The sequence below is a fragment of the Cheilinus undulatus genome, linkage group 19 (genome assembly GCF_018320785.1).
Source record: "Cheilinus undulatus linkage group 19, ASM1832078v1, whole genome shotgun sequence".
Taxonomy (NCBI): domain Eukaryota; kingdom Metazoa; phylum Chordata; class Actinopteri; order Labriformes; family Labridae; genus Cheilinus; species Cheilinus undulatus.
In genome coordinates this window covers 41,826,906-41,837,861 of record NC_054883.1, presented here as the reverse complement: position 1 = coordinate 41,837,861, position 10,956 = coordinate 41,826,906, and the positions used below count along the sequence as shown (strand labels likewise).

General features: G+C 37.6%; 1 protein-coding gene across 6 annotated transcripts in view; it reads right to left on the bottom strand.

The window, feature by feature from the left end:
* Nucleotides 1-3,236: 3,236 nt before the first annotated feature.
* The window catches only part of abi1a (abl-interactor 1a), a 101,407-nt gene continuing 93,687 nt past the window's right edge, over nucleotides 3,237-10,956 (bottom strand). For 4 of the 6 annotated variants that reach the window (XM_041813746.1, XM_041813747.1, XM_041813741.1 and 1 more), the window contains 3 exons: nucleotides 9,205-9,291; nucleotides 6,281-6,466; nucleotides 3,237-3,584 (listed from right to left, as the gene is read on the bottom strand). In XM_041813746.1, coding sequence (XP_041669680.1) covers nucleotides 3,409-3,584; nucleotides 6,281-6,466; nucleotides 9,205-9,291 — 449 coding nt within the window. In that variant the 3' untranslated portion in view covers nucleotides 3,237-3,408. The remainder of the gene's footprint in view (nucleotides 3,585-6,280; nucleotides 6,467-9,204; nucleotides 9,292-10,956) is intronic. The other 2 variants (XM_041813743.1, XM_041813745.1) reach the window with 1 other exon arrangement.

Here is a 10,956-nt window from a genome sequence, read left to right as displayed (position 1 = left end):
AACACTAGTCTTCAGATGGAGGAACAAAGAAAGAGGGAGATGACAATGCATCAGGAGTATCAGACGGTAAGATTTCCTCTATTTTCTGTCACTTTCCACACTCAACTGAGCTCGTGAGCTTGCTTTACAAACTTAAGATAGTTGTGCATTAATAATCCTATCCATGGCTGAAATGTTATACTCTGAATTTTCTAGACATTGAGACAAAGCTATCTGACTCAGATCTGTCAAAGGCATGTTAACATGAAGCACCACTTAATAAAGGTGGTAGATAAACTATTTCCAAGAGTAAACAAATTCACAGAGCAGAGAATTAAATAAAAATGGACGTGGTCTAGCTGTGACATAGTGATGCTTGAATGCTGTTAGGTCAGGATGTTAGCACCAAGATAGCTGAGGTCCAAGGACCTTGATGAAAAAGTAAGCAATGCAAAGTTGTTAAATATTAGGATTAATTTTCATTATTTTTTACTAATAACAGCCAGACAGAACAGGCTTTAACCCATGCCCGTACTAGAGATACATCTGAATAACACTATCGAGCAACTTTTTAGTTCATATGTTCAAAATTTACTTAGACTACTTCAGCGCAGACAGAGTTTTAAGTCTCCCTGAAACTTCCAGCCCTGGACCCAAAGTTGGGAACCAAGGACGTCAACATCCCCTAAGAGTATTTCCTGACCTTTTTAAAACCTTAATATTAAAGAGAGAACAGCAGATGGAGTAGGAAGTCTGGGAAAGCGAAGGAAATGACATGGGTAAGACTCACATCCAGCCTAAACTACCACAGCCTCTGATATAACCACTAGGATATCACCAGCCCTGAGATAAATTAATCTGTCATAATGGAAAAAATGTGTCTTTCATTAGTTGTGTTGTTTCTCTCGTCCATCTTCATGCTTTTATCCACCCGTACCCCTCCTTCTAGCTCTTTTTAACCCCAGCACAGCTTTGGCAAAGGGCGGTCAACATGAGTCTGGTCTGGTCCGGCCCTTTAGGGAAGGTTTATGTCGCCACGGTAATGGTAATCCTGCTAGTGCTGTGCTCATGGTGATTAAGGCTGGTCTTTATTATGATAGGGTATACATTTTTATTATAATATTGATTAACACTGATCCGTTATAACAAAGATTACGGTCTAGACCTGCCCTCTTTGTAAAGTGTCCTGAGATAACTTCAGTTATGAATTGGCGTTATACAAACAGATTAACTGATTGATTAACCGGTCATTTAGGAAAACCATCATTGTCTTAATAACATGAAATAAATGCATCAAGGTCAAGAAACTGACTTAAATGGACTCACAGCAAAAAACAAGGTGTTTTCTCATGATGATGTCATAATTGAATCACTTTTAAAGGGATACTATCATTTTTATCTAAAGATAAAAAAACAGCTGAGATCAACCCAGAAAAATACTAATTATTGCAAGAAAAAAATCCATGGATGCATGACTTCGTAGGGCTTCTATAACAAAAGCTGTTTTCACACATGTACTCCTGAAAATCTCTAGAACAGTGTTACTCACCCTGCTCAACCAAAGAGCCAAATCGTTGAAAAATACATCTGCAAGAGCCACGATCTAAGTGGTGAAAAGTGGCAATTAAAAGAAGTGAAAGGTGGCTAAAATGGTCAAAAAGCAGCAAACACTGGGAGAAAAGTGGCAAAAAATGAGTGGGAAGTGACCAAATAATGAGTTAAAAGTGGCAAAAACTTTGCAAAAAATGAGTGGAAAGTGACTAAAATGGGCAAAAATCAGGAAAAAAAAGGTAGGGAAAATGGGCAAAAATTGGTATTCAATTGCAAGCTTAAATGGGCAAGAAGTGGCAAAAAAAATTGCAAAAAGAAGGATAAAAGTGTCAAAAGGGGGAAAAAATGGCAAACACTGGGAGAAAAGAGGCATAAAAGGGCAGAAATGGAAAAAATGGGTTAAAAGTAGGAAAAAAACGAGTTACAGGTGGCAAGAATGGTCCCAAAAATGAGTGAAAAGTGTTTAAAAGGGGCAAAAATCATAAAAAAAAGTGGGGAAAAATGGGATACAAACATGAAAGAGAGGCAAAATAGGAAATTAGTGGCATTATTTGCTAAAAGCATCTTAAATGGGTGAAAACTGACAAGGGGCAAAATATTGCAAAAAGCTGGATAAAAGTGTCAAAAATGGGCTAAAAGCAGTAAAAATTGAATTAAAGTTGCAAAAAAATGCAAACAAAGGCAATGGAAATATGCAGACAAATACAGAGGTTGACAACTAAAGCCTACAGTAGAAGTGTGGGAAACAAACCGATAAATGTGACTTGTACTGGATAATCTCTGTGGTAAAATTTTCTGGAGGAATAATATTTCAATTAAGACATTAAAGAGCCATAAATCACCACAAATGAGCCACACGTTGAGTATCACTGATCTAGAACATCTCAGGAGCTCTGACACTGAAACTTTCCTGAGTTGCTCCTTCACACTGGGAAATCTTCCTGGGAGGGGTGTGGGTAAGGAAAATTTACTTGGGGGCTGACTGGAAAAAGTCTGGCTGAAAATGTGTTCACACGTGCAGCTCACGAGGAAAAATTCAGGGAAGTTTCACGAGTTTTCTGTGTGAAAGGAGCTACAGAGATCAGAATGTGTGAAAAAGTAAACTGTTTCATTTATGATGCAAATTAAAATCATGTGAAAGCCTGAAAATTCACTCCAGAATCTTAAAAGTTCAGTGATTTCCACAGTGTAATAAAAATTACAAAATGAAGGTGAATACATTTACAACAAAATGGAAGCATAATGGCGACAAACTTAAGATTACATTATATCTCTTAAAGAATTTGCATGCTTTGACCATCAGGATATTTGTTCGTCTTTGAAATACATTGTACAGTATTTAAATTTGTAAATTATCGACAGGCCATCAACGTTTTATTCACCCTTGAAGGCGTCGAGGAGGGCACCACTAATAAAACTATCATATAATCAACATTCACTGAATTCACGACATAAACCCGAGTTTCTGCAGCTCACATTATTTACACTGACGGTACAAACACTTTTTGACATTTCATTTGTTCCATCTAACCTTGTGTTCTCGTTCACATATCTTTGTCCAGGTAAGATGATGTCCTTCAGATGTCTGACCATCGTCTTTGAGTTCTGCGAGCGTGTGCAGTCTGATTCCTTAGAAACTCTATTTTTTTACATATTCCATAAATGTCCCCCACCCGCCCATATAACACCAAAATAAACTAAATAGATATTACTTTCATTTTATTTGCAATCAGTAAGGGAAAGAACATTCTGTCATATCAAAAAGGGAATCATACAGTTACGTCTATGCGTCTCATGAGTGGAGATTGCTGCTGTCAGTCTGTCGTTGGATTATGTTGTGACTGAATAAATAGACCGTACTGATACTGCCGGGTCTCTTCAGTCGGCGTAGTGCATGATGGTTTCCACATAGTTGCCAGGGAAGAGGCCGGTGACGCCGTTGCAGACGCCCTCAAACCATCCGTCATCATTCTTCTTGATGACGTAGATGATGGCGCCCTCCATGAAACTCAACTCGTCGTCTTTGTCTTTTGAGTAGTCGTAGATGGCCACCACTGAAAACAGGAAGAGAGAGGTTTGCTCGAGGTCGGAAATATCTGATGAAGGACTTGCTGCTGCAGAATTGTAGTAAATTTTAAGTAAAAGTTGACTCCACAGTGTAGTACTCACACCAGGGGTGTCAAACTCAATCACAGCAGGGGCCGAATTCTGAGTTTGGGTCTAACCTGAGGGCCTAACAGGGTCAAGATTTCCCATAAACTGTCAACCTCATCTTCACCGGTAACAAATTAAAGGGAAAAAACATAGCGTTGATGATAAATAATTTTGAGATTAAAAAAAAAAAAAAAACAATCAAAATTTAAAATCATGAATATGATGAATATGAATCTTTAATAGTTAAAGTACTAAAAACACAAAACCCTGAGTTTAAAAGGTCAAAATATGGATAAAAATGAAAAATTTTCAATAAAAGGTCAATATTTGTGATTAAAATTTATATTTAGGCGTTGAAAATGTCAAGATATGAGAAAAAAATTCTAAATCGAGAGTTTAGAAGGTGAAAGTGTGAGATAATAATCAAAATCAAGAGTTTCAAAGGTCAAAATATAAGATAAAATTCTAAATCATGAGTCCTCAATGTCAAAATGTGAGATAAAATTAAAAATATTTTGTTAAAAAGGTCCAAAGATGGGCTAAAGACGTAAGAATTTAAATAGATAAGGTTATTATTTGCGATCAAAATTCAAAGTTCGGTGTTGAAAATGTCAAATGTAAAATAAAAATCAATTTCATGAGTTTAAAATGTTAAAATATGACTTAAAAAATTTTAAATCATGAATCTAAATGGACAAAATATGATATAAAAAATCACAGCCATAACTTTGAGTCATAATTGTGAGGTGCAAATTAGAAAATACAAAATAAAAACACAAATTTCTTTTCCCACATTCCTGACATTTATATTTTAACTCTTTACTATTTCCAATTCTTATGACTATGATTTTTTCAGTCATGAAGGTTAAGTTTACATTGTTTTACTGGTGGAAATCCGCAGACCTTATACTGGTGGGCCGAGTATAACTGTTCCATGGGCCGGATTTGGCCCCCAGGCCTTGAGTTTGACACCCCTGACTTATACAATGTCTATATACGTATACTCATAGTCTCACAATTAGTGAAATGGGGATCACCTAAGTGCAGTGAATGTGTCTCAAGGGATTGTGGTAAAAGGACACCTCTGTCTGGAAGGTCCAGTCACTGATTATCAGAATTCATGGCTACCATTACACCATGAAGACAAAAAAACATTCCAAGCAACTCAGAGAAAAGGTTATTAGAAATATAAGTCAGGGGGTGGATACAAAAAATAATTCTAGGGCACTGAACATCCCAGATATCAGTTAAATCCATCATGAAGAAATGAAGGAATATGTCACATAAATCTGCCTAGATCAGACCGTCCTCACAAACTGAGTGGGCGTGAAGAAGGAGACTAGTGAGAGAGGACACCAAGACACCTATGACTACTCTGAAGGAGTTTCAAGCTTCAGCAGCTGAGATGGAGAGACTCTGCAGACAACAACTGTTGGCCGGGTTCTTCACCAGTCAGAACTTTATGGGAGAGTGGCAAAGAGAAAGACACTGTTGAAGAAAACTCAGATTCAATCTGGACTAGAGTTCACCAGAAGGACTGTGGGAGACTCCATGGTCAAGAGGAAGAAAGTTCTTTGGTCCAGTGAGACCAGAATGGTCATCGAACAAGATGACCACCAAACACACCAACTCCAGTGTGTAGCAAGTGGTGGCAGCATCATGCTGTGGGGATGCTTCTTTATGGCCTTAAGCTGCACGGTCCATATCTCAGTCGTAGCCCATATGAAAAAAATGAACGACATGACAACATTAAGGGTTCCTGGCAGCAGCACGGGTCATAAACTCTTCCTCCATGTTAACAGATGGGAAATGAGGCATTATATTAAATCAAAATCAAAAAATGAGGCTGAAGTAAGGAGCAAGCCAATCTGAGGGCATCATCAGGGTGTGTGGGCGGGGTTAGGAGGACTCGCACGATCCAGGGTGTGCTCTGGATGTCCTTATATTACCAAGGGAATGGGGAAATAATCTTTGGAAAATGTAACAAAGTCTACACCCTTAGGGCAGAGTTCAGGGTAGATGTGGCATGCAGAGCAGGTAGGTAGGGCCAAAACTGCTGGTGGTCTCTGGGCGTAACACAGGAGTGAAAAAGCCCAGACAAAAGAAATGGCATCCAGCTCGACCTTGGCTGTGAAGTAAAACACCCGTGATGAATCCTTAGCATCCTACATCCAAAAAACTTCAGAAAACTTCACATGTGCACATGGCTGTACGTTAAATGAACGTCTTAAAATACTATACTTTTTTTTTTACAATATATAAAAGAAACAATTCCCTGATTGACCACATAGTCAACAAATGTGGCTCCAGTGGCAGTTACCATTAAAAAATATGTTTTTCTTTAGTTCTACAGCACAATGCATGTCATCAACCAGTGATGAAGCTGTTACAAAAATCCATTTCATAGTAGAAATTCTATCAGTAATGGGTATTAGTACCGGTTTAGCACCCAACTCTATGTTTGATGGAGGAGAGTAAGACTTTCAGAGAGCGGCCCAGAGACGTAGGATCATCATGAGTACTTACAACCTTTTCTACAACAGTAAAACTTCTCAGAAACTCTGTTAAAATGGTCAAAGTTGCTCTGTGATCTCACCTTTCTCCATGTAGGTCTTAGGGGCCCACTGTGGGTCTCCATCAGCGTAGGGGTCGTTGTACTGCACGACAGCTGCATCCTCCTCCTCGTAATCAACCGGAGGAGGTGGAGGAGGAGGAGGAGAGTCATCGAACATCGGCATGTCGTCTGGAGGAGGAGGTGGAGGGGGAGTGGGGGTATCTGCAACTGTTGAAGAAACAGGAAGTCAAATGACCAGAAATCTTTTCCCTCGTTCAGTTGTTGCTGGTGCTGGAGAGGACGGCGGATGAATCATGCAGAGTGATGGGAGGACATGCAGAGGGGTGTGGATGTGACAAATCTGAATGCTGAAGTTACCCACACGACTGCTCCACTCTTAAGATTCATGCTTCACTTCAGAGTGATTCTTGCAGTTTGAGCTCCTTGTGGCTTTGAAGCTACTCAGACATGCACATGCAGAGAAACAAGTTCTGCTATTACACTGAGCTCTAAGAGGGTTTGTACAACAGTACCCACACAGCAAAACATCAATAGATGCCCTGTTTTAATTATTTCCAACACTTTAACTGCCTCAATCTTACTGCTCAAACATTTAAAGCTGCTGTCGCTCAAAAAAGGGAATTCCAGTCTCTGTACTTCAGGTTTTACAACAGCAGAGGGCAGCAAAGAGTCCCACTTCCTTAAGTCCAGCTAAACATTTGGGACTTAAATTTAGTTTCAAAATAAAATACTTGACCTCAGCTCATAAGGGAAATTTCAGAAACATCAGCAGAAGAGTACAGGGACTTAGAAAATCACTGAGTTTCCTGGATAAAAGGTCTGTGGTCTTAACAGTTTCAGTTAAAATTTTTAGTTTTTCAGTTACAGGAGCTCCAGTGGTAATAGGGGTTTGTTTCAGTCTATAAATACTGTTGATTTTATTCTGCCTTTTTTATTTGGAGGATTTCTTTTACAATGAGTAATTTTAACTTTTTTATTTTTAATTTACTGAGAATGTTTTCTATTTTTATCAGTGCAAAATGATTTATTTAATGAAAACATGTCTATATTTTTATGTGAATACTAGCACTTCAACCATTACTGTCCTTTTAATTACGTTTATTCTGCTTTCTCCCTGTCATTGTATTTTTATTGGTGATTTTTTTTCTCCCTTTGTTCTTTATTTCTCAAATATGAAAAACGTATAAGTATACTGTTAAAAACACGTTCATATCCAAGCTTCAGGGAAAAAAACGTAATAATAATAATAATAACAATTATAAGTTCATTTATATAGCACTTTTAAAAACTTACAAAGTGCTTCACAAGAAATCTGACAAATAAAAATACATATATTTAACAATACATGGAAAAAAAGAAATAAAAAAAAAGATAAAATAATAAAAACTGAAAAAACATCAAAAGATTATTAAAAACAAATAGAAGTAATTATAAAAAGCAGAGAAATTGTTCTAGAGCTGATTTAAAAGAAGACAGTGAATCTTCCAGTCTGAGACTTTCAGATAAATTATTCCAAAGGCTTGGAGCCTTTAGATTTTAATCTGGTTTTAGGGACAGATAAAAGGTTCTTACCAGTTCTAAACAGTCTATTTTTGTCTTGATAAATAATCAGTGTTTAGTTCCAAAAAGTTCAGAAAATGTTGGTTTATTAAGTGTGACAATGTCTTAAATTTTTAAAAAGAGTTTACCAAAAATACCTGGATTTAATACACTACAGCTGATTTTTTTAATCCTCCGCTACCAGATTAAAATTCTAATGTTGAGGCCGTTTATGGAAATATCCGTCCCATTTTGAAATGCCTATTTTCAAAAACCTTTATAACAAAAAACAAAAAACAAAAAACAAAACATGTATATGAATATTTTGTCAGATTTTTAGATAAATCTTTTAATCAATTTCAGTCCTGATTAAAACCAAAAAATAAATGATCATTTTTTAGAAGCTTTTTTTAACTATTAGAACTTCTTCTTCTAGAAGTTTAACACCTTCAACGCCAGTGTGATTACATCCTGTCCTGGTTAACAAACATACAAAAACAGTTATTTTCTATAAAATAAATGATAGTGGGCTGGGGTATCTTGTCAGTTATAGTCTTTGATATTTCAGCAATTAGAATCAAGTTTTATACCAAAAAATATTCCTATAATAATTTTTAAATAAATGTTCTAGGGTACAGACAATTTGTCCTAGATGCAAAATCAACATCAGTTATGATCAAAAACATTTTCTTTTATCATCCATGGAATTTTAACCCTTTAAATGCTGATTTGATTACATAATGTCACTGTTTTTTCACAGGAATGATTGAGTTTTATTCTATACAATGAATGATAATGGGCTGGAGTAGTTTTTCAATCTCAGTCTTGGATATTTCATCGATTGGAAAACAATTTTATTCAAGAAAATATTTATATACTTTTTTGATGAATGTTTAAGGGTAAGGACATTTTTGTCCTAAAGGTCTTAAGACGCTGTAACTCTGTATGTGTACTATATACCCTTTAAAAACAGAAAATTTAACATTTAAAATGTATTAAGAAGAAAGTCTGCTTACAAAAATCACACCATTTGTAGTTAAACAGAAAAAAATGATTGCTAAATAAAAAATCAAAATTAACTAATTCAGACAGGAATGTCCATAATTTTACCAAAAGATTAAAACTGAATATCAATAACGTAGTTGATGAGTGAGTAAGAATTCTTCTTTTCTGCTATTACTGACAAAAAAAGCCCAATTTTTTCCATTATTGATGAAATTAATGAACAACTAAGCTACTTAAGAGTTAAACCAGGACTAGGGAGAGACACGGATGGTCCAGGGTTGCAAAAGTTTCTGACAGGATTGAAAGATGGATGAACAAGCAGAATGCATGCTGGGTACTCTGTAAGTGGAGAATGGTTGGCATGGATAAAGAGGAGGGTATATTTGAGCCTCTTCACTTACTGCTCTCCTGCATCCTGGCCACAAAGCCAGTCAGAGGTATCTGTGGAGTCAGCTGGGGCATGGGGGGAGGAGGAGGAGCGATAGACACTGAAAGCCAGCAGAGAAGACACAAGAAAGGGAGGAGAGAGCCCATCAGTCACCAAGAATGTACAACAGACAGTAATGAGTGCATTCAAATCTCAAGAAAATGACACACCAGACAAACTGTAAGAAATGTGAGCTTGATGAATTCAACACAACAGGACAGAGTGACAGAAATGCTGAGGCAAATCAATTAATCTGTTGGCTCTGATTGATTCATATTCGGATGCAAAAATAATTAATACTTGTAGTAGCCAACAGATCAATTCATTGTGTGCGTAGCTGCAGCGTCTCCACAGATCAGACACAAACGCTGAGGCTGGAAAGTTGAGTGACGTCTGTGAGTGTGATGAGATTTCACATGCTATCAGAGGATCACTGAGGCCGAAAGGATAAACGGGAGGATTACGTCTGATTTCTGTCAATCGGGCAGTTCCCACTGATGACTCAGGGAAGTGAGGCTACTGATGTCCACAAGGGGGCACTGTTTGACTTCCAAGTCTACAGGCATTCATTCCAAACCCTGGCAAGTATGAACTCCTTTATGTCCAGAGCCTTTGAGTTTTCAACTCTAATTTTTCAGACCTTTCTGAGCCATTGAAAAACCCTGAGACAGACATTTTATCTGTTCAGAGGCTGCAGAGGCTGACGGTTATCTTTAGCTGAGACACTAGAGCTGCTTCTGCACCTGTTACCAATATCCATGGGTCTGTCGATAACGCTGAATAACGACGAACAGACTGTGATTGGAATGTGATCATCCACATCTGGAGGTGGTCTGGCTCGCACTGTGATCTAATCTGAGCCAGGTGTAAATTAAATCCATGCAGTGAGACTGCATTCTTAGAGGGGGAGAGAATCCTCCCACAGATGTTTAAGTATCACTGAAGTCTGAACAAAAGCTAGCAGACCTTCCCTTGGCTTAAAGATCTGTGATGCTTTATTCATAACAGAGCTTCTCTGTGATTTGTGACGGGCCACATTTTCTGTAACACTGGACAGCCAGACTTGTCTTTTGCACGAGTTCTCATCAGTTATAGGTAATATGGAGACGCTTTACTTAGATACTGATGTGCTTCACAAAAGTAGGAAGTCAGAACTAATTTAGAATTGAAACTACAGCTGATTAAGTTCTACTTCAATCAAAACTAGGGATTACAAGTTACCCGAAAGGCAGGGCTGGAAAGTATCTAAATATATTTAATCATTTTTATTCAATTAAGCCGTTTTTTTTAGGTACTTATACTTTTTGAGGACATTTTCAAATCAGTACTTTTATTTCTAGTCAAGTAAGTTTGAACCAGAGTAACTGTACTTTTACTTGAGTACTATGCAGCTGTATTTTTCCACCTCTATTGACTACACTGGATTTCTGGAGGGATATTTGGGTTAGGTTTCCCATCATGCCCTTGGGCAGAGTGTTTAGTTGTGTTTGGATGTTGCCTGATCCCTGCTGGGGTTCTTTTGCTCATGTTTCAGGTGGATTTTCGTTGTTTTCAATGAAAGACACACTTGCACCATGAGTGAAGCTATCCACTTAGTTAGAACTCCCTGCCTGTCACTGCAGATGTTCGTGTGTATTCTTCATCAGTCTGCATCACCTTGCCATGAGGTTGACTGTCCTCTTTGTTCTTTCCAGAGGAGACCCACCTCACCACAGATTTCCTAACG